This window comes from Pseudorca crassidens, chromosome X (genome assembly GCF_039906515.1).
Source record: "Pseudorca crassidens isolate mPseCra1 chromosome X, mPseCra1.hap1, whole genome shotgun sequence".
NCBI lineage: Eukaryota > Metazoa > Chordata > Mammalia > Artiodactyla > Delphinidae > Pseudorca > Pseudorca crassidens.
In genome coordinates this window covers 45,819,324-45,844,123 of record NC_090317.1, presented here as the reverse complement: position 1 = coordinate 45,844,123, position 24,800 = coordinate 45,819,324, and the positions used below count along the sequence as shown (strand labels likewise).

General features: G+C 42.2%; 1 protein-coding gene across 2 annotated transcripts in view; it reads right to left on the bottom strand.

The window, feature by feature from the left end:
- PCDH19 (protocadherin 19) overlaps window positions 1-24,449 on the bottom strand; it is a 110,156-nt gene extending 85,707 nt beyond the window's left edge. For both annotated transcript variants that reach the window (XM_067722519.1, XM_067722520.1), the window contains exons 1-2: window positions 22,234-24,449; window positions 18,317-18,644 (exon numbers count right to left, since the gene is read on the bottom strand). In XM_067722519.1, the coding sequence (XP_067578620.1) occupies window positions 18,317-18,644; window positions 22,234-24,380 (2,475 nt within the window). In that variant the 5' untranslated portion in view covers window positions 24,381-24,449. The remainder of the gene's footprint in view (window positions 1-18,316; window positions 18,645-22,233) is intronic.
- Window positions 24,450-24,800: the final 351 nt, after the last annotated feature.

Genomic DNA, 24,800 nt, shown 5'->3' with positions numbered 1-24,800 from the left:
AAATTTAACATGATTCCAACGTTTATCTGAAAAAAATACAGAAAAACTAAAAGTTTTTTTTGAAAAGATAAATAAGGAGAAACAAATCCTACTATTTATTAAAATTTATTATAAAGTATCAGTGATTAAATCAGTATGGTATTAGTACAAAAGTAGAGAAACTGGTCAATGGGAAAAAATGAACAACTCAGGTAAGTTCCTAGTATATATAAAAACTTAATATATGATGTTTTTAAGAAGCAACAGAAAGCAGTGGAGATGGAGGAGAAATAAACAATAAATGATACAAAGTCAACCAACTAACCATCTAGAAAAATATTTTTTTACAGTCACCTCCAACCACATGCCACAATAAATTCCTAATGAATTTAAAATGTAATGAAAAAATGAATTCATAAGAATATTGGAAAATGTGATATATATATATGCAGATTTGACCAACCACAGATGAACAATATTTGAAAAAAATCCAGAAATTTCCAAAAAGCAAAGCTTGAATTTGCCACATGTTGGCAACTATTTACATGGCATTTACTTTATTAGGTATTATAAATAACCTAGAGATGATTTAAAGTATACGGGAGGATGTGTAGGTTATATGCAAATACTGTGACATATAAAGAGACTTGAGCATCCACGGAAACAATCTCCTACAGATACTGAGGGACAACTGTATATATATAATCTCGGGGTTGGAAGAAAGTTTCATAGCTTAAAAGGAACAAAAGATATCACAGACTAAAAGGCTGATATATTTTTCTATATAATGATTCCAAAACACTGTAAATAAAAAATAAGCATAAACAGAGTTAAAAGTCATACAACGCACTGAAAAAAAGTCTTTGCAACAAATTATAAGGGAGATTTTTTTTTGAAAAATCAAAGAAATACAAATTTAAACTAAAATTAGATACCCATTTTCATCTATGGAACTAATAATTTTTCCTCCCATTCCTGTGCCCTATACTCTCATTTGCCATTTTCCCAACAGGTACCCATTCTAATTAATTTCCTGTTTATCGTTTCATACAATTTCATGCATATATAAAACAATAAAATGTACATTTTTTCTCTCCTTTTTCACACAAATGATAGTGTGCTTACATATTTTCCTGAATCTTCCTTTTGTTAACAATATATTTAGAGATCTTTCACTATCAATACATAAAACATTCATTTTTGAAAGGGTTATATTGCTTGACATACATATTGTTTTAATTTTTGCTATATCGAATAATACATTAACGAATAATCTTGTATTTACATAATTTTGCACATGGTCAAGCATATCTATAGGATGAATACCCTAAAAACATAATTGCTGGGTCAAAATATATCATTTGCAAGTTTGAAGAATGCTGTCAAATTGTCCTCCGTGGGATTGGTACCAATTTATACACCCAACAACAATGTATGAGACTGTCTGGTTCCCTATGGTTTCATCAGATTGGTGATGATATTTTATAATAATGCTTTGTGAGTACAGTGAAATGGGTTCTTATACACTGTTGGTGGGACTGTACATTGGTACTTTTCTGGGAGAAATATATATATCAAAAGTCTTAAAAATATATAAGCCTTCAGATAAAACAATTTCACCTCTAGGGAATTTATTCTAAGGAAACAATCAGAGATAACAAGGAGATTTATACATAAAGATATCTATTACAGTGCTATTTATAATATGACAAAAATTTAAATAAATTTAAATAAATTTAAAAGATCCACATTAAAAGTTATTTGAGTAAAATAAATCCTATCTATAGAAAAGAATACAATTCAACCACTAAAAAAATCTTGCTTATAAATATTTTCTACTGATATAGAAAAAAACTCTTATGATATAATGTAAAGATGGGAAAAGAAACAGAATGATCTCAACTAAAGTGATTCCAATTTTAAAACAGTAAAACCGTGGAAGTTTTTTCATTAATTCACTAACTTTTATTGAGCATTTATTTTGTGTCAGGCACTGAACAGAAAGTTAATGGTGGTTGCCCCTGAGTGGTAGAATTATGGATGATTTTCCAACTTCCTCAAATATTTCTGTTATTTTCCATTGTTTTCACAATGAAAATGAATTGATTTTGTAATGAGTAACCAATAAGAACAATAATAAAAAAGACACTGGGGGAATTCCCTGGCAGTCCAGTGGTTGGGACTCTGCGCCTCCAGTGCAGGGGGCATGGGTTTGATCCTTCGTCAGGGAACAAAGGTACCACAAGCCCTGTGGCCCCAGACTACTTTTCCCCCAGAGAGCAACAGGTTTCTTAATAATTGTCAAGTTAAAGTCAGCTAGTATACTACATTCACTCAGGACATTAACAGATGTGTCTTTAAAGATACTAACCTGTGAGATTACCATTTGTGGCAGGGGGCTTTTGTGTGCCTATATCTCCCTACATGGCTCAATCTCCCTCATAATTGCACTAGTAATCAAGAACTTCTCAGCCACAAAGTCTAATCAATTCTGTTCTTGGGCCCTAGGCAACAACAGTGTGGAAAGTGGAGGGTAGGGAGAACTTCAAGGTCTTTAGACCTATCCATGGCCCATAGGCAAGTTCAGAATCAGAACTTCACACACATACTAGGCAGCAGCATGTGTTTAGTAGGGCCTTCTTCAGAGCCAGTACCAAACCCCCACAGATAGGCAACCGCCAATAGGATCAGAATTCAGTAAACAAAATTCCTTGCTTTCAATCTTCTTATCACCTTCTGGAGATTTACACTCTAGTGGTGATACGAATTTACATAGTATTACATTTTATTTTTTCAGGTAGAACACTCTGCTTTATCACATTAACTTCTTTCAATTAAATATTTTAATTTCCTGGGAATTCTTTTCTAATCCAAACAACCTCATCTTCAAGCCATATGAAGGAAAAATGTGAATCTTTTTTAAGTTGCCTCATAATCGTTTCAAGCATTCTCAATATTTCTTTAAATGAGGACTTTTTCATTAAAGATCTAAGATAGAAAAGAGGAGGGCTGAGAGGAAGGTAATGGTGTTTCCTTTAATTGCCCTTAATTTTTAGTCCCTTCTTCCTGTGACCACACTCACAAAAAAGAAACAGCTATTAAAAAAAAAAAAGAAACAGCTATCTATTTCTATCAAATACTCCATGTTATAACATGAAAAACACAATTTGAATAGAAACTCATCTAGTTAAATGACTGCACATATAAGAAATACAGTTCTACTGAAGTCCATAGTCTCCATTTATCCAAGGGACAGACTACAGAATTAGGCCACAGATGTTTTCCCATAGCTGGCAAACACTTCATCTACAATCAGGGTGACATTGTACAGATGACATTCTCATCTATTAGCTATGGTGGCGGGTGGTGGGGTGAGCATCTGTTTGTTTGTTTGTTTGTAATGAGAATTTTCTTTACAATATCTAAATAGTTCTGCTATCTACACAGGGCCACTGAATAGTCATTTTACATACTAAGTGCAGTACTTAGTATGTGAGAAGTTTACACAGCCATCATTTAAAAGGTGTCCCAATGGATACTGGGTTTTGTAGTATTTATGCTGTTTAAGTTAGGCTACTAGATGGGGAGGCAATCAAATAAATGAGCATTTCTTTAAAAGGATTGAACTCATTCAATTTTGGGGGGAAAAAACAGTGCATTTAGTCAAGGCTGAAATTTGAAATTTTGAGTATCTCAGTGACCACCAACTCATCAACTCCCTCATTTTTATTGTTTCAAATTGTCAGGGCTATCCTATGTCTTAGAGCCAACAAACCCAAACATGAAATCAAATACTGAGGAGTATAAAAAAGTTCTCCTTTGAATTGGCTATTTGGTCCTGAAGAGGGCACTGAAAAATATATTTTGTGAAAACTGGCCCTTAGAAAAAGTCTACACCATTTTTATAGTATTAAAAATCTGTATGGATTAAAGTTAAATGTTACTATTTCAAAATCCCTCATTCTAAAAATAAATTTTGTGAACCAGATGTCTAACACTGGTGAAATAAATCTACTTTTGCAAGAGTATACATATGGGTAAGAAGAATGAAGGAGGAAAATATATTTTTCATAACATTATTTCTCACACTTAAAATGTAAACTGTAAAGAAAAGGGTTATTTTTAAATATAAACCTTCATACCTGTTATCATCTGAGAGAGACCTCCAAAAAAGGAAAAATAAGAAGAAAAATTCAGAAGGTATAATCTGACTGAAAAATGAAATTGAAAAGAATAATTGATCTGTCCCTCCTCATAATAACTTACAATCCTGTTTATGCCACCTCTTTGTTCCTTAATAGTTACTGTGTAATATAGTAGTTAACTTTTTAAAGTAACTGCTTTCCGATGTCAAAGATAATACATGTTCAATGTAGAAAAATAGGGAAATTAGAAAAGTATATTTAAAAAGTATAAAAAGTAAAAATCACCTGATTTCCTGAACTTGAGATAACTATTAACACTTTGGTAATTTACCTTCCAGTGTATTTTCTCTGCATATGTATTTTAAACAACTGGAATCAATCTATACATGCTGTTTTGTTTACTTATTTTTTTCAATTAATGTAAAACATGAGCATTTTCCTGTGTCACTAAATATTCCTCAAAATATTATATTAATGGTTTCATAGAATTCTAGCAATATATGTACCATGATATATTTAGTCATTCACATATTGATGATATTTAGGATATTTCCTATATTTTATTTCTATAATCTATGCTGAGATTGACACCCTTGAACATAAATTTCTAAGCAAATCTAAAGTTATTTCCTTAGGATAACTTCCAGAAGAAGAAACACTACATATTCAAGGACATTTTTTTTTTTTTTTTTGGTACGCGGGCCTCTCACTGTTGTAGCCTCTCCCGTTGCGGAGCACAGGCTCCGGACGTGCAGGCTCAGCAGCCATGGCTCACGGGCCTAGCTGCTCCACAGCATGTGGGATCTTCTCGGACTGGGGCACGAACCCGTGTCCCCTGCATCGGCAGGCGGACTCTCAACCACTGCGCCACCAGGGAAGCCCTCAAGGACATTTAAATATCGACAAATTGCACCCCAAGAAAGATTATATTAATTTCAGTTCTATCAATTATACTCCACGTATGATAACCACACTCTTGCCAATGCTCAGTATATTTTTTTTAATCTTTCCTAATTTGATAAGTAAAAAATGACATCTTGCACATCAAATTATTGTCTGTGGTTCCCCTGAGGTAATGGATGGGTGAGAAGAGAGTTGTGAAGACTTCAATTCTATTTTGTACACTCCTGTACTGCTTGACTTTTTAATAAGTATATATAGTGTCCATAATTAAAAGTTAATAATGGCATTCCATTGCTATTATTTGGTTATTAAGATTGAAATATTTTCATATACTGGTCATTTGTACAGCTTCTTTATGAATTACCTATTTGTGTCCTTTGCATAATTTTTTAATTAATTTATTTTTGGCTGTGTTGGGTCTTTGTTGCTGCGCACAGTCTTTCTCTAGTTGCAGCAAGTGGGGGCTACTCTTCGTTGCAGTGCACTGGCTTCTCATTGAGGTGGCTTCTCCTGTTGCAGAGCACAGGCTCTAGGCACATAGGCTTCAGTAGTTGTGGCACGTGGGTTCAGTAGTTGTGCCTCACAGGCTCTAGAGCGCAGGCTCAGTAGTTGTGGCGCACGGGCTTCACTGCTCCGCAGCATGTGGGATCTTCCCAGACCAGGGCTCAAACCCGTGTCCCCTGCATTGGCAGGCAGATTCTTAACCACTGCACCACCAGGGAAGTCCCATAAATTTTATATTGTAGTATTTGTCTTATTGATTTTTAAGAGCTCTTTATATTTGAAGGGCATTGCTTAAATGTCCCCTTATCCAAGATGTCTTCCCTGACCTCCCTAGAGAAACTTCATTCCTGGCAGAGCATGTGCCCTTTACCATTCCTTATTTTTCTACATATCACCACCTAACATATTATATATTTATTTGTTTATTATTTGTACCCATAAAAATATAAACTCAATGGGGACAGAGACTTTTTTGTTCACTGTTGCATCCCCAGCACTTTGAATAGTGATAAGCACACAGTAAGCACTCTATAAATATTTGTAGAAATAATAAATATAGGTTCTTTGCTATATAAATTGAAAATATTTCCTGGCTTATAGTTTATTTTTTATTTAGCTTTTGATATTTTGGGACATACAGACATTTCTAAATTTTACTTAGCCAGAGCTGCTGGTATTTTTCTTTGCATTCATTTACACTGCTTTTACACTTCTGAAGTCCTATTCAGTTTCAAGGTTAGATGGATATTTATTTGTTTTCTTTTAATAATTGTATTATTTGAATTTTCATCTTAAAGTTTTAACTCTTTAAGCCATGTGGAATTTATTTTGACATATAGTGGGAAATTAAAACTTTTTTTAATTGTTAATCAATTACATGTCACCACTTAGTGAATAATCCTTAGTTTCCCCATTGACTTTTTAAAATGTTTAACTTCTCAGTTTGTCTCCTCAATGACAATATAAGCTATGAGGGTAGGCACTGCTTATACTTGCTCTTTGTCCCTCAGAGCTGAGTACTGGCTGGTCAATAAAGGATGATCTACAAATATTTGGTGGATGGACGAATGGGTGAATATTTTCAAGCCAAAATATCTTTTTGAAAAAAAGTCTAACTAATTAAACAGGAAGTCCATTCACTAAAGTCTGGAAGTAATCCACATAGAGGGCCAGGCTTTACCTAGAATAAATGAATACCCTTTAAGATCAGGGCACAATAACCACCACAGAAACTATATAACTCACGAGTAACAAAACACAATAACACCTGACACTGTACAGAAGGAATTGCACAGAATTGGCCCTGCCTTCAAGGAGCCCCTGAAAAATATTCTTTAGGGGGCTTAAAAGTAAAACAGAGCTTCCCAAAAGCTCCCCTACTGACCTCTCCTTCCCCTGAAATAGCAGTTTACTCTCTGAAAGAAGTAGATTGCTTTGTTACAGATAGTGCCCCAAATCCTGCTAAATGCAATCCGCCAGCCTCCAACATGCATTGAGTTTAATAATTCTGGAATCAAATCTACTTTAAAAGAAAATCTACCTCATTTTTGATTCTCAAGAAAAACCCCAAGTGCCCCCTATATATTGATTCTGTAGGGCTCAGTTAGCCTCCTATGGCCTGAAATTTAAAAATAACAGCAAAAACAAAAATACATGTTTTTTTTGAATTCTGGCTCTTTGCTGATTATCTATAGCAAACAGCAAAATAAGCAAAGCCATGGTGAACTGCCTCTCATGCCAACAAATGCCACCAAAAAAATGGACAATCACGGAAATATATTGTTAAGCATGAATAGTAGCTAAAAAATATTTATCTCTGTTGCAAGGTATTAAAATGAGAAAACTTTCAAAGTTGAAGCTTCAAGCAATTGCATTAGAAGTTGCATAATTTAGTTAGACTGACCTTAGAATGGAATAAAAAGCTGCTTATTTCCATAATGTTGGCCTTCAAAAGTATGAAAGGTTAGATAATTTATCATGATATACAAAACAGTTCTCAAGAATACCTAACTTAAAAAGGAGGTCTTGGTGACTTACAGCCCTGTGAATTTTTCGGTAGCATGATAATCAACATAATTTATACTTAAGTGAATTTGTGTTCTTCTGAAAGGTCTAGCTGGCCAGGCAAGAGAAGTGTATCTCCTACTCAGCCCTAGAGCAAGTACAGACCAACTGAAGCCAGGTTAATGTACTCATTGCTGCCTTTATGACAGAACTCACATTGGACAAGGAGACCCATTTGAATAGGGAGGCTACTGACTTTTGACGTACATACAACTTACATTAGACACAGAATATCTTGCCCTCATGTAAAAGCTAAAGGGCCGTATCTATTGTGTCACCTGTCATAGCTAAGTTCCTTAGTCTCAATACCACCATTGTGGTAGCCATTGTAGCAGCCATTGTCATCACAGACTCAAACCTTAATGCAGTTATATGAAACCCTTCAAACCAATACTGCAAAATTCAAATTATACTCAGAACTGCAAAAGAACTTGGAGATCCCCTGACCCAGTCTCCTTATATGTTTGTTCCAGGATTGGTGCCGTTTGGCATCTGTTTGGATTTTTCAGAATTCTCAATGTCTTGGAGTCTGCTTTCCTAAGTAATAATAGATTTCAATAAATTAAAGCTCTTCTTTTATGAGGTTTTTAATTCTGTTTCACCTGTTTTGCTAGTGACCTCCTCCTCCCCTATCCCAGAATTATAGATTTCTAGATTATCTTTGGGAATACAGTGACTAGGGGTGACACACACATTAGGGATAACTGTCCCAATGGAGCTTTCTAGGCTCAAAGGGTGAGGAAAACAAGGTATTGCAAGTGTCACACACATATTTGACTCCAAATATGACACCATGCACAGCCACAAACCTTTGCAGTTCCGGATGAACCCTTGCAGTTCAGTTTCTCTCCACCTTCCATGATCACTTCTTGAGGGCGCTAGATGATCAGATGTGCAAACACCAAGCTTTACCAGTTTTATAAGATTTTGCTCTATCAGGCCCCTACATAGAGTTCGTGCAAAAGCAGTTTAACTTTCTTTCCATTTCAGGCATTTCCTTATTGTATTTCTTGCTGCAACAAAGCACACACCTTTTTCTGTTTCTAAAGAATTACCAGTAGAGGCAAAATTAGAAAGAGTGACCTAGAGATGTAAGGACACACATCCCATTAGCAGGCTCACAAGCCACACAGAAAATTGATGTTTCATATATAGCATTTGAGATTTGTTTCTAAAGAGTCATAACTATCATAAATTGTTTTGCAATTAAAAATCAGGCAAAATCTCACTATGAAAAGGACATTATTTAATACTAATGCCATCCTGTTCTCTTCCCTAAGGTCTTAGGAACAAATGTTGCCATTAGCATACTCCATCACTTGAAAGTCCATACTTGAGAAAACAGAAATGCACTAATTAAAGAAATGACCAGGATGGCAAGATCAGAGTCAGTGACAGTCTTCTGAGGGCAGCATGCCTGTGTCCTCACCATGGCCTCTGTGCCTGGCAGCACAGAGAAGGGAATCAGTCTTCCAACAAGTCATTCAACATTACCTACAGCCAGATGCCTCTGCTTGTCCCTGCATTTCCAGAGCCCTGTATCCCTCAAGCATGTCAAGCTTCAAATATGAATGCTAGATTACAGGCATCTTTAGTTATAAAAAAAAAGTTGCTTAAAGGTTAAGTCAATCCCTATGAATGCAGTCTGATCTAGTCTCCCTACTCATACATCTCACTCAGAAAAGATATGGTTTTATAGCAAAGTACCTATACACATAGGCAGCCCAAACCAGATTTCCTTGAGCCAAGTGAATTAAAGAGGAAGACTTTAAACAGAATTATGCCCAAAAAAGACAGAAAGAGAAACTGAGACTCAGAAAATCATTTCCAAGGAACTGAGATTCCCTGTAAGGTTTTCTTAAGCTAGGTTGTATGCACAGCAATGTTTATTTGACTGCTTCCTACTCAGAGCTCTCAATTAAAAATAGTCCCCAGGATATCTGTCCCTGGGCTATATCAAATTGGGGTGCCCTGGCCTCACATTTGGGGGATCACACCCTGCTGTGATGAGGTTTATAAGCATTCCTCAGGGAGATAACCAGCAGAGTGTCACAGTGGGGAGGGGAGCTCTGAGAAGCTAAGCTCATAGATATGTATACAATCAGGCCAGCTCATAAAGGCTCCATCACCTCAGAGGCAGAATAAGTGGGTGAGACAAGTAGATATGTCCTCTCTCTCTCTCCCTCTCTCTCTCTCTCTCTCTATCACACACACACACACACACACGCACACGCACACACACACACACACTCCCCTAAAGGGAGAGTCTGGCCTTTGTATTGAACTTATCTTCCCACCAGCTTACACAGGGAATCCATTTTGTTCAGAAGAGCAAACTACACAATCTGAGATGAAGTGCCCTTCATGCTCTGGAAATCAAATTTACAAGCAAAAATAATCCAGAAAGCAGAGACTGCCAAAACCAGTGCTGGTGGCAGTGAGGGAGAGCAGCTTGCCACAGAACAGTGGCCAGATGGGGCCCGGTGGGAGAAGCTGAAAACTGGCCACCCTGGCATTCGGAGACTTAATGGAGCATCCGAAGACTATGCACATCAAGGCAGTGCTTAAGCATCTGACATGGAGAAGCCCCAGTGCTAGTCCATGTACACTGAGCTCAAGGAGAATGCAGGCTTCACACCAAGCTTCTTGCCTGCTTCAATCCCAAATGGTCTGCTCAAAACTCAAGATAGCTGCCCCTGACACCTGTCTGTCTGTCAATCTGTCTAACTCTCACTCTCACTTATTTTCTTTCCAAAAAGTAATTTTCTCCCTCCCCAAAGGCTGAATTTTTTTTAACATCTTTATATACTACCAAAGGCTGAATTTAAAGCAAGCTTAAGAGAGCGTTTTCATTTTCCAAAGTAATTCCCAGGCTCTACTCAATCCAGGAGACCCATATTGACTTGGGGAGGTTTTAGGACCTGGGGCTGCAAAATGAGAGCCATCTCTTTCAGAAGCGAGCTCATGAGGCTAAGACAAAACGCACCAAAAACATTCCTGATGGGTTGCTGTTCTTCCAGCTACAGACTTACAAAGAATGGATAGAGGGAGAGGAATAGAATGGGAAGAGGATAGCTGTAACCTTTAATTTTTTAAAATCTGGAGCAAATATGAAATGTTAACATTTGTTAAATCTGGGAGATATTATCTGTCTTCTCTGGACACCATGTATTTTAGATATTACATAATTACATTTTGTAATTAAGTGAGATTCAACCAGGAAGGCTAAACAGTGAGAAGTCAAGGGAATAATGAATTGGCCCACCTTTCAAAGGCTTTGTAAATCTTGCCAATGTGAGGAATTGCACTTTAAGCAAACAAGATATGTGAAAAATCCAGATTTACAAAGGAAATCGGTAAGGAGTTGATTACTCACATTACACAAGGGTTCTTTCCTTTATGAAGGAATCCGCCACAGTGTTTCTATGCGGAATGCCACTACTGTGGTTAACAGGGGGTCTAATTTACAAAACAAACACTTCCTGCTGCACAACTTTTCAGGAACACAACTAAGGGCCAAAGGTATAGCCACAGGTCTTCTTGTGGAATCCAGTCAAGTTTTCTGTTACGTGACAGAAATCACTTGGAAACTGCAACAGAGGAACTGCTATCGATCCAAAGGGACCCAGTTTGGCCCCAAATGATGTGTGCCTGGGCAACTCATCTGCCTTCTCTGCAACTCCATTTTCATGATTATAGAGTAGAAATACTGGTCCCTTCTGACACCTCTTCCAGGAGTGCTGTGGCGCCGTGTGGTCCTAACCAGTATCCTGAATGCTGCTGAATGATGGCAAATGAGATTTCCTCATGGGACCCCAAGTTCCTAGAGCTGGCAGAGCTGTTATCCAGTTTCAGGCTGCAGTACTTTCCTCCTGGTTTTCTGGGGGGACATACGAAGGCACTAGCAGCCTGGGTACACCCACTGGAAGCAGAGTGACCCTCACCATGCAGCCCACACAAAAACCACTCCTAACTACACAACAGCCAAAGAGGAAATGTAACTTGAAGAGCATTTCCCTCTACAAACAACTGATCCTCTGGGACTTTTCACTTCAAGCCTATCAATTGTTCGAAGTAAATGAGGCTCACATTAAAGGCCAGCCAGTCACACATCAAGAAATCAAGCCTCCTCTCAGTGGGGGAAAATGGCTGCTCCAGAGCCAGCCTCCCGCCTCTTATACACAGGCCTTTTGTACAAATGGCTTCATTTACCCACATCTGAGACACTTGATCCAGCCAAGCTTGGCCTCCCCTAAGCCCTAGAAGCTGAGATACACATGCAGAGGGGTCAACATCTCAAACTCCAAGCAGACGCCTCAGATCCACTGCAGCACCATAATTGAAAGACTCCAGCTTTGCCAGGAGGTGACTTCATCCTCTTTCAGTCTTCCAATTCCGAGCAAGAAATCCCCCAACCCTACTGCTTCAGCCTCAGGGCATGGTATACCAAAGCCACATCAAAGACTAGGGCAAGGTTAGGGGAGGAGAGGTCTGCAGCTCCTCCCACTTTATAAATCTGACTGACAGAGAAAAACCAGGTAGGGTGACTGGGACCCAAAGCAAGTGGTCCTCTGATAAGAGGAATTCCAAAGGCTCAGAATCCTCTATGGAAAATGTCCTGCCTCCAGTCCCCTAGGGAGAGAAATCTCAGGATCATTAGCAAGCTCTCTGGCTGAGCTCAACTTTAGTGAAGGTGTATGGGGAGAGAGGTGATCTCTAAGGTAACCAGTTAATTGCCAATAAGGAATGATAATAATAAATTAGCAAATACTAATGTAAACTAACTCAGTTCTGCAGCAGTTGCATGGAGATGACAGAGGAACAGTTTATTCTGGAACACATCTTGCAAGCGGATCCCCATGGGAAACGCACTGCTTAGACTAGATGTGAAACGGGCCAATAAGATGCAATGTAGGCAATGGGTGGCCCTAGACTGTCTCTCAGTAAAAGTGGAGCCTTTGATTTTTAAGAAAACTGGAGTGAGCCTTGAAAATATGTGGGCTGCACTGTTTTGCATTGCTTCCTTCTGAAGCCTGAGGGGTACTTTTGACCCTTAGGGATAAGACTCAGATGGTTCCAAGACCCTGTCAAAACAAGGAAATTACAATAAAATTGCTTCCTGAAGCGTTTGTTGGTTTGTTTTAATTGGAGGGGGTGATTTGTGTCATTACCTTGCTATCCTAACCAGCCTCATTGTACCTATTAATTTTCTAGTGACTTCTGAACCTGACACCTGATAGGTTTGTGGCTGCTTTTCTAGCTCCTTAGCTCAGAGTTTCACTCAGATCACTGCAAATCCCTAACTTTTAAAACTCTTTTTAGGGACCAAAGCATGCTATTTCTTTCTTATTTTTCTTCAAAGCCTAACTGATGTTTTAGTTTCATTATTTGCACTAAGATAACACGCACTGAGACTTTCAGTAGGATAATTGGAAGCATTCAATTTGGTCTGCCACATACATCCTTGTCCTGCAAACTCATCCACTGCTACCGCGCTGCTACTTATGAAACTGCTCCGTGAGTGACCATAGCAGACCACGCACACACCCTGAGGATGTCTTATATCAAAGATGTTACAGTTTGCTAGTGAAAGAAGGAAAAATAAAAAGAGAGAGCTCAAGATGGAGTCTGAAACCAAAATTAAATCCCTATGCACCCTATGACTAGAATTCTGGAAGCTCTTGCCCACTATCACTCTCTTAGAATTGTCAGCTCTGAAACATTCAATATTTAAAAACTCAAATTAAAAATATCTCACCAAAGAGACTGGATGTTTGGCCATTTCACCCCTCCTGAAGGCAGGAAGAGGTCCCACCCAAGTCTCCATTACCAGCAGAAGAAATGAGTTTCATTTTCTTCCTTCAACAGTGACCATGGCCTGGGTGACAAAAAGGGTAATGCAGGAATGTTGATGTACAAAGTAGTAATACTTTGTAGCATACAGAGACACCCAGAAGGCATGCCACCATTCCATAAGATTGGAAGAAAAATTATTTGCCGTACTAAGGAGGCTCTAAAAAAACTGGACTAGGGCTTCCCTGGTGGCGCAGTGATAGAGAGTCCGCCTGCCCATGCAGGGGACATGGGTTCGTGCCCCGGTCCGGGAAGATCCCACATGCCGCGGAGCGGCTGGACCCGTGAGCCATGGCCGCTGAGCCTGCGCGTCCGGAGCCTGCGCTCCGCAATGGGAGAGGCCACAACAGTGAGAGGCCCGTATATCGAAAAAATAATAATAATAAAAAAAACTGGACTAAGTTTAGAAAAATCTTAGCAAACTGGCAAAACTACTTACTTTCTTCTCCATTATCTATTTTTTCAACCTCCTTTCCCCTCTCTTCACTATCCCCCCACCCCATACACCCATATGCATGTGCACACACACACACACATTCACTTACATATACACTAAATCTATGGACTAAATAAACCAGGATGCCAAAGAATGCAAATCTCACCTTCAATTTAAAATATTTAAGAGATACTTGACATCACTAATCCTACAAAAGTCTTCTGTAAACAGCAAAAGCATCCTCCACGTTCCCTCATCAAATTTGTGTACAAAACCACAAAATCCACACAGCTGACCTCCTGACCAACATCAGAGGACAGGTAAATGAAGACAAAGAATTCCAGGCAAGGGCTTCCCTGGTGGCGCAGTGGTTGAGAGTCCACCTGCCGATGCAGGGGACACGGGTTCGTGCCCTGGTCTGGGAAGATCCCACGTGCCGCGGAGCGCCTAGGCCCGTGAGCCATGGCCACTGAGCCTGCGCGTCCGGAGCCTGTGCTCCACAATGGGAGAGGCCACAACAGGGAGAGGCCCGCGTACCGCAAAAAAAAACAAACAAAAAAAGAATTCCAGGCAAGATGGTCTCCATAATTCTAAAGGCTGAGTTCCAATGCAACTCATTTCTTCTGCTGGTAATTAATAGAGACTTGGGTGGGACCTCTTCCTGCCTTCAGGAGGGGTGAAATGGCCAAACATCCAGTCTCTTTGGTGAGGCATTTTTTAATTTGAGTTTTTTAATATTGAATGTTTCAGTGCTCCATTCCCTTTGCCTTTTCCTACCTAACTGCCTTTAAAGTCACGTTCCCTTCAGTTTCTAGAGCCAACAATATTCAAATGTGGCTAGGTCTGCACACTGATGCAAAAGTTACCCTCACATCAGCACCAAACTTGAGAGCTCAACAGTAAATCTACATATAAATGATGGCTGCGCTGCCAGGGAAGGAGTAGCAGGAGAGTACTAAGCAGGCTGCAAAGTGACTGGAGGTTAGAAACCCTTTTGTGTTGCTTACAGGGAAATCATGTGGGTGATCTTAGCTCCCCAACCAAACTATGAACTCTGAAGGCAGATGCTACATCTTATATTTATTTGGGATCCGCATGGTACCTGCCACACAGCTGAGCACACAGTGGACACTCAAACAATGTTTAGTGATTTGATTTAATGCCATGGTGATAAACTTTAAAGTGTGATGCAGCGCTGTGAGGGAAGCAATTCTCACTCCTCTGTAATGCCATTGCCAGTAAGCCCTGTAACCGACGCTGCAGCTAATGAAGGGAGTGAGTTTGTCCACAAGGTAGCCCAGCAAAGGAACCTAATGCGTAGTGACCTTTGGTCCCAGTCTGGTGAGTAAGAATGTAATATGTGCTCAGTAAAGACATGTTCTCCTGAACTGAAATGACCTATTTACTTGTCTGTCTCCCCGTAAGCTCCCTGGGGTCAAGGATCAAGTGTTTTATTTTTGTATCCTTGGCAAGTTATACAGTGTCTGGCATGTTCTAAGTGTGCAATAAATGCTCCTGGGTTGAGTTAATGAATAAAAAATGGTTTAATGAAATAATATAGAGAAAAATGTACATGACATAATAAGATTTAATACAGAAATTTCCACAGAATCTTATATGTATCACATGGTAGCACTTAACACTCTGTGCTATAATTGCTTAACAATTGTTGGTTTCTTAGATGGATCAATTAATTAATTAGGAAAAATATAAAGAAAAGGTAGGAAATACATTATGATATTATTATCCTAGTAATGGAGACTATCCCATTGTACCTGATAGTAGCATCTATCACTCCATACCGCAAATCACCTATTTGCTTATCTCCCTCACTAGAATGTGCATTCTTTGAGATCAGAGGACATCTTTTTCATTTCTCTAACACCAGAGCCTACAACAGAACCTTACAAAGAACAGACACACAACAAATATTAGTTGAATGTATGAATCAATCATCCCTACACCTCTACAGATTTCACTGTACCTAAGTATTCTACCTAGTCCATGTTCAAGGGCCTCTGGTATGGGAAGAAAAGAAGTGTCATTTTCTCCATGCAGGACTTTGTGACAGATGCAGGTTTAAATGGCCTGATTCATGCTCTGCTGTGAGTGGGTCTCTCTCCTTCTGAATGGGTTTGTCAGTTGAACTCTCCGGGACTGCATGTTAGAAATACACAACCTCACCATACCTAATATATGCTGTCTTGGCCCTGACTAGCCCTAGACGCTAGGTCTGCATGACTTTGTTAAATAAGAGAGTATCTTGCTTTGTGAGTCAGAGATAGGATCAGAATTCAGACTTTCAATGGCTTTTCTAAATAACTGAAGCAATACTTTGTTTAATTTTGTCCACAGGAGAATCTCAGAAAGAACACCAAGATCTCAAGTAAACCATGCAGATATAGTCATATATCTCTTGCCCCCTCAAAGCATCCCATAGACACCAGGGCTTATGTTTCTCTACTACTTTGAATTGATTGCATAGTCACCAAGCCCTCAGGATTCAATTCTTTTGTCCATCTCCACTGGCAGCAGCAGTCAGCACCTAACCCAAAACCTTGGCATTTTTTACCTCCATTATTTAAAAGTCCAGTATGAATACGGTAACCGCACCACTTTGTAGATCTTCTCTATACAGAACCAGCCTAAATTCCTCTTTGGTTATAAGTGCCTAGGGAGTTACACTCAGGTATGCAGGCCATTACAATAGTCACTCTTCAATTATTGTCTGGTGAAGAGACCTACGATTCAGGGGGTACCTATGTGTCAGTCCCCTTACATTACATAATGCCATATTATTCCTTGGACCAACCTTGCATGACAGATGTACCCATTTTGTAGATGAGGAAACAGAGATTCAGAGGGATACCATAGCAAGACATGTCCCCCAGATTCAAAATCATGGTCTATCTGATTCCACTACATAGCACTACCTCTCCCTCTCCGTTGTTGAACTCTTGGTGGTCCATGAGTAGTCCTCCAGAAAGTCTATGGTCTAGTCCCTAGTAGTATCCACTGACATTCATAATTATAACTGAGCCTACCTAGCATAATACTGGATTTTCAATAAATCCTTACTTATAGATTGACAATATTGGTGTCTCTGTTGCTAGAAGAAAATCATCAGTTTCTAAGGAAAAGCACTGCTTTTTGGCCCCATTAATTCTGATGAGAAATATTTTTCAGGAACTAGGAGGAGCAGTCGATAAAAGTGATCCTAAAACCCTTTGCCCTATGAAATTGATATAAATACTATCAGGCCATTTTATATGCATCCCAGCCCAGGTATGTTAGGCTGAATTATTTCTGAGGCAGGGAAGTGTCACTGAAACAGCACTCGCCAGAGTTATAGAGCCCTGCAATCTAGTCCTTCCTCTCTCTCTCTCTTGATATCCCTGCCCAGTGAGTCTGAACAAGTCCCTTAGCATCTCTGGACCTCCTTTCATCATCTACTGAAGGGCAACCTATTAAGATACCTGACTGTAAGGATCAAAGAAGACAAAGGTTGTGAAGTGCTCTCCAAGTATGTAGTATTCCTTTCATTAGTGGCCTGGAAGAGGGCATATGCCTCCCAGTGCATTAAATTTCCAACCAAAGAGGGACTTAAGCAATTCAAGGAAAAATGAAATTAACTTAAGAGCTGTTATTTATAGCCTTCCACCCAGCCACCAACCTACCATCATCCACGTTACTACCCTACTACCCTGAAAAATTTCAATAGACAGCAAACACCGGACCACGTAGTGTCTAAAAAAAAAAATGCTTCCATTTGAAAACATTCATTCCTGGTAAAGAGAAACAGAGCTAACTCAAATACATAGTTAATTCCTGAAATTTTCATTATTAGTGACAGTTTCAACCTCCTCATTTGTCAAATGTCACCATAAGAACTATTAAGAAACAGCAATGTGGCTTTTTTATAGTTTTGTTTTGCCTCCCTTTAACCGGCCCATCCATATTCTCAGCAAAGCACGTTATGACCAAAGAAAAAGCAAAAGGGGGCTTCAGAAGGCTGAATCACTCTCACACTAGGAAACTGGCCCCCGAGCATTCTAGGGCTCATCTATCTTTAAGACTACTTGTTGATTCTTAGCCACTTTAACTGTTGTACTGGTACAACAGGCTGGCAAGCGTACTGTATTTGCAACAGGTGGTACAATTCATATTACGCCAAAATACCATATAGGTATTTCAAAGGCTCAGACCTTGAGCTCCTACTCCCAACATCCACCCCTACAAAGGCTCAATATGTTGGGTTACCCTCTGCCCCAAGAAGCACTGGTAGCAAACCCTGACTTTGGAAATGGGCTTAGGCAGAGAAGTTCTCCCACCCCTGCCAGGGAATGTGCCACCATAGAGGCTGATGGGGTCCAGCGAGCAGCATGGGAAAGAGGCCTCGGAGGACCTCACAGAGCCGCTTAGCTGCACTCACCTCGGGCAGAGGCACACCGTTGATGATCAGGTCTGGTTGCTGGGGGCCCTGGCTGTTGAAAGAGTGATGGTAGATGTGGTTGGCGCTGGTATTGCGGGTATTCTGGTTCTCCACATTCAAGAAAGTGCTCTCAGAGCGGCGGCAGCCCAGAGGAAGGGTCTGCTGGTGGTAGTCGAAATAGTTGAGGGACGAGGTCAGGGAGGAGCAACTGACAACGTTCATCTTGTCTGTCTCCTCCACATCCCGGGGTACCAGGCGGATGTCATTCTTATTGATTTTTTTCTTCTTGCTTGATTTCTTTTGATGCCCATAGGAGTACTCAGCGATTCTATGTGACAGAAAAGGCAGCATGTATCGCTAACGCCCTCCCAAACCACGCATCGATTAATAAACATTAAGCACCCCAGAGGGTTGCACCCCATCTCCGCTCCAGCTTCTTATTCTGGTGCATTACATCATCAGGTTTCTCCCTGTGCTTTCTACGTGTGAAACCAAGCTGAGGGCTGTAAAGTTTTTATATTAAACATAGTAACCTCCCACTACCCCTCCCCAAAGTTTCTATACTTTAGATTTGGAATTCCTCATTGTGAGTGACCATTTAACAAGGGTGTGGGGACGGGGAAAGTTGAGCCTATGGGAGAGAAAGCATGAAAATGCTCAAATCGGGAGCTTTTCTGGAAGCCAAAGGAACTCCTGGGTGAAATAAGAAGCTAGTTCTAATTTAACAGAAGAGGAGATAGAAAGAAATAAAAACTAATCCCCTTTCCAGTTCCTCCAAGCAATTGCCATGTGACGAACACCCTCAATCAGGTTCCTTGGTGATTGAACTGATCGATTTTGAACGGGAGCAAATCAGACCCTGTCCTTTGACAAATTCTCAGCTCCTCTCCTCCACACCCTCGTTCCCACTGCCCTAGCCCTGCTCCCTTCTACTCCCCACCCCACCCCCCACCTCTCCTCAGGAAATCTGATAGCCAAACCCATTTGAACGAGGGGAAAAGACTTTTTACCTCTTTCCCCTTAGGCTCACTTTCTCCTCAGCCTTTTTGTCTTGCTCCTTGCTAATGGGAGAAACCAAGATGCAATGCAGACACTTGCTGTTTTGTCCTTTTTTAAAACAGCCGAGGAGACAAATGATGGTTAAACAATTACTGCAAAGGAATTTAAAGGTTAGTGCATTCAGCATCCCTCTCCATTCAGGTGTACCTACAAGCAGCTGTGCTGGAACATAAAGAGCTCAATTTAATTAACACTGACACAGACCCAGCAACGCGCACCAAAGACACCAAGCATTAAGAGACTTGTCAAAAGAAATACATTTAAATGTAGCCAGATTCTCAAAGTCATTTATTACTTTGCACACAATGATTCAGCTTATTGTCTGGAAATTCCATTTCTGAGCAATAATCAGCAAAACAATAGGGTTAATAAATAATACAGGTTGATCTTTACAAGGGAAAGACTGTGCCTGTATTCTCCCTCGACAAAGCTAATTGTCTGAATACAAAAAGGGAGCCCAATTCAAACAGCAAGTGCAGATCATCTCGCAAGTATCATAAATGAATGCATTTCAGGAAGAGGCTCTGCAGAGGCTGAGAACAAGAAACCTCTGCTTAATACACGGAAAGACAAGCTCTTAAACTTTAGGTTTCTAAAAAGTGATCAGACCAGGAGATTGCCTATCTCCAGAGGCACATTCTTGCTATGTCCCAGGGATCTTCCTAGAGCTGAGCAGTTGCCTTCCCCTCACCCTTTCTCTCTGTGCTCAGGCAGACTTGCAGTGAGGGCAAGCTGATGCTATTGGGGCTTGGGAGCAGATAAAATCCCAAAGACCCCAGGACTGGGGTTGATTTTCTTTTCTAATCGTTTAGAATCAATGAGAAGTTCTAATCATTTTGTTTACCCACGATGGGTAAGTTTGGCAATGCCCCGTCCAATTATTCAGCTGAGGCATTCATTGCACAGCCCTTTCTGTATCGAGCAATTATTTAATTAAACTGTACTTCATTAATCCCAAACCAGCGCAGGAAACAGAGCTCTTTACAAAATACACATATGAGTGAAGTTGGAGAGCACTGAGATTCACTTTTTTTGATTTTTTTTCTTTTCATTTCAAATGCTCTCCTCCCTGTTTAATGATCTCCCTGGCAAGCTCTCAGAAAGAGCTCTCACTTTGAGTCATACATCACCAAGAGGTGGCAAAGCCTTCAATATCTTTATTTCAACCTGATTTCTTTTCATCAAGGAAAGGGTCTTATGCATTTACTTTATGCTGAGGAAATGGCTTAAGAGTCCCCTCTATCATTATCTCCATATAAATAAAATTTTATAGACTCCTCATTTTTCTCCTATAAAAAATGCCACTGGCAGTCACAGGTTTCAAAGGTAAGAGTAATATTAATTTCCATTTCTCCCATCTGAAATGACTCGGAGCTGAAGGAAAGAAAAGTCATGGCCATTTCACTAGCAACAGGATTAAAGCATTTATGAGGCATTGCAGCTGCTCTTTTATGGCACCTGATTGATATTCATGTGTGGTTAGCATTTGTCTACTAACTTGTGTAACGCAGAGAATAGTAAAAGGGAAACAATAATTGCATGGCTGTTACATATTCAGGGGGCTCTGATTCACAGAAGTGTGCATTTCAGTTGATGTCAAATACAAATTGGACCTACAGGAACATATTTTGACTGATTAACATGCAAGCACAGATGGCACAAAAGACACACTGGATGTGTAGGTGTGTTGAAAGCACACACACACCTTGGTTGGAAATAGCAGCATCATTCATTTTCAGCAAACTAAAGAAACAACTTTTTTTTTCAACCGTTTCAATGAGACACTGCTGAAAAAAAATTACATGTATTATCCTAAATTGGATATTGTAAGGAAGGGCTTCAGTAAGACCCTCCAAAGTGCTTATCAGGAAATCTTTTTCTAAAAAAATTACTACGTGTCATTCCAGTTTCCACATTTCTATTCCCCCTCCCTCCCTCCCTCTCTCTCTCTCTCTATCTCCCTCCCTCCCTCCCTCCTTCCCCCACCTCCCTCTCTCTCAGGCATACCACACACATATTCTGCACACATTTCAAGGGAAACTGTAACACCACAGCCCATAGTGACATCCACTGGTAAGGACCAGCTCTTAGGGCCACAGCAGAGTTCCACATTAGAGGAAAGAACCATCAACTCCAGAAGATTGCTACTTTTAGTGAAACATCTGGATGCAAAAGTCCTGTTCCTCATTGGGATGTTTGGTCTCTACCCAATAACCAGATATTTGAAAACATATAGATGACTAGTAGAATTTCACTTCACATAGCCAGATGTTTGGGGACTGGATACAAAATAAGCCAAGAACACACTAAAAAACTCTAATCGCCTGCTTCCCCACACACTTCTGTTCTCTCTTCCCCCAACTTTGTTTCCTACCTTAGACTCCCACTCACAGGCTTTCTTCAGAGGTTCTCTCTACAACAGGACAGGGCAGCTGCCAGTACTCCCTTTCCTTTCAGTACCTGTCCCCAAAACACTACAGCCCCCAAATCAAGTTGTGGTATCAAGGTTCTGCTAAAAATCAATCAATCTTTCTCTCTCTCTCATATTAATTTTTTTCTGCCATAACTTCATGGAGACAGCTGTGCAAATTTTAAAATGATAATTGCTATTCTGCTCATCATCATTATGTGACAGAATCCATTCGAACAGTAAATGATTGTCTTCCAGAAAACTGTCAGTTCAAAAGAATTGATCAACTTGGGCTGACATAAACTCCCCCCTCCCTCCAAAAAGAAGCGCTGTAAGTAGGGTGCATGTATTTAAATAGGAAATAAAAGCACTGGGGTTTTCACACAGAGACACAGATACACATTATTCACCCAAGACAAAGAAGGAAAGAAAGAAAAGTTGGCTCTACCTGCAGTTGTAGGTCCGGATTTCTTTGTTGTCTCTCTTGCACTTGATCGCCACAAAGATCATAGTGACAAAGAGGATGCCAGCAATGGAGCCCAGGGCGATAATGAAAATCAAGGACAAGTTCACCGAACCCATCGACTCTTGGGCGTCGAGAGCAGGGGATAGGTAGATTAGGACGAGCGCAGAGGCGGAGAGAGACGTCTTGCCGTGGTCGTGGGCCACCACAATAAGCTCGTAGGAAGCTTTGGAGCTCTCGCTGAAGGTGCGAGTGGTTCTGACCTCGCCATTGACCTGGTCTATTTCAAAGAAGCCGCGGTCGCCCTCTGTCATGTCATAGGTGACCCGGCCATTCTCGCCCTCATCGTAGTCGTCTGCTTTGACAACGGTCACCAGGTAGCCTATGCCCGAGTTGCGGGGTATGTAGACTTCAGCGGTGCCGTTGATCAGGGGTGGGGCGGTGATGACTGGGGTATTGTCATTGACGTCGAGGATGATGACCCGAACAGTGGAGTTGCTCTGCAGCGAGGGCAGGCCGCCGTCCTTGGCCAGCACCTTGAATTCAAATGCCTTGTTCTGCTCGTGGTTGAAGGATCGCAGCGCATAGATGTCACCCGAGTTGGGGTTGATGGAGACATAGGTGAAGACAGGCATGTCCCGCACCTGCGACGGCACGATCTGGTAGGAAACACTGCCATTGAGACCCAGGTCGGGGTCTCGGGCCGACACAGAGAGCAGATAGGCACCGGGAGTGTTGTTCTCCTGCACAATGACCTGGTAGTAGGGCTTGGAGAAGTGCGGGTGGTTGTCGTTCTCGTCGGTGATGCGCACGGTAAAGGACTTGGAGCTCTGCAGCATGGGCACGCCGCCGTCGCGCGCCTGGATCGTGAGATTGTACTGGTCGTGCTGCTCGCGGTCCAGTCGTCCGTCCACCAGGATAGTGGAGAAGCTTTCATACTCCTGCAGACGAAAGGGCACGTTGCCCAGCAAACGGCACTGCACGCGCCCATTGAGGCCGGAGTCTCGATCAGACACCCGCACCAGTGCAATCACGTAGCCCGGTGGGGCGCTCTCGCTCACCTCCACCAGCTCGCTGTTGACCGACAGCAGGTTGATGACCGGCGGGTTGTCATTGGTGTCCAGAACGCTGACGGTGACCTTGCAGTGTGCCGGGATGGAGTTGGGCCCCAGGTCCTTGGCCTGCACATCCAGTTCGTACACATGGCCCTCTTCATAGTCTAGGGCACCAGTGACCGTGACCAGGCCGCTGTGCGGGTCGATCTGGAAGAGTTCTCGAGTGCGGTCGTTGACGTAGCCATAGAAGGAGTAGACCACCTGGCCATTGGTGCCTTCGTCTGGGTCACTGGCGTTGAGACGGATGACAGGCGTGTTGGGAGGTGAGTTCTCTGGCACGGTCACTAAATAGGTGGACTCGCCAAACACAGGGTTGTTGTCATTGGAGTCGGTCACCTTGATGCTGAGGCCAACAGTGCCCAGGTGCGGCGGGTCGCCGCCGTCGAGCGCAGTGATGCGAAAGCTGTAGTGCGACTGCGTCTCCCGGTCCAGACTCTTCTCCACCACGAGTTCTGCAAAGCGCGAGCCGTCGCCGCGCGTCTTGATCTCCAGGCCAAATAGCTCGTTAGGCGTGAGCTCGTACGTCTGCACGCCGAAGCTGCCCGAGTCCGGGTCATAGGCGCTGTCCAGCGGGATGCGCGTCCCAGGGCTGGCCGCCTCTGAGATCTCCAGCTCAATCTGTGCCGCCGGGAAGCTGGGCGCGTTGTCATTCAGGTCCTTGATCTCCACCTTAATCACGCAGATCTCCATTGAGCTGGACATGACCTCAAGCGAGATGATGCACTTGGGGCTCTGGCGGCACAACAAGTCACGGTCGATCTTCTGCTTGGTGACCAACAGGCCCGAGCTGGGGTTGATGTCCACCAGGTGCGGAGCGGAGTTGGACACCACACGAAAGGCAGAGGCCTGCCGTGGGTCCAGTGCAAAGCCCGCCTCGCGCGCGTCCTTGGCCACGTTGGCGATCACCGTCCCGGCGCGCTGCTCCTCTTCTACCGAGTACTTGAGGTTAATGAGGGCGGCCGCCTGTGTCCACAGTACAGCCAACAGCAGCAGCACCGGCAGCAGGAGCGACTCCATGGCTGCGCGGGGCTCTGCCTGGCCTCGCCTCTCCACACCCCTCCGAGGCCGACGCCGCCGGCGCTCCAGCTTCCCGCCGACTCGGGCCGCCTGTTGCGCGCGCCCCGGGGCCCCGGAGGCCGCCGGAGGAGTCTCGCCCAGGGCGGCCCGGCGGCGCGGGGGGGACACCCGCGCCGGCTCCAATGCTGAGATTGCGGCGGACCGGGCGGGGGCTCGCGGGGGACCCGGGGGCTCCGGGGGGCCGAGGGAGCGCCGCGCGGCCCCGAGCCCCCTCCCTCCAGCCCGGCTACTCAGTTTTCCCCCTTCAAAGTTAGCCGGGCTCGACTGGCCGCAGCGGCGCAGGGCTGCGGGTCGGACGGCGTCTGAGCGGCCGGGTCGACGCGCTGCTGAGTCCTGACCGCGCTTGAGGCGAAGGCGGGG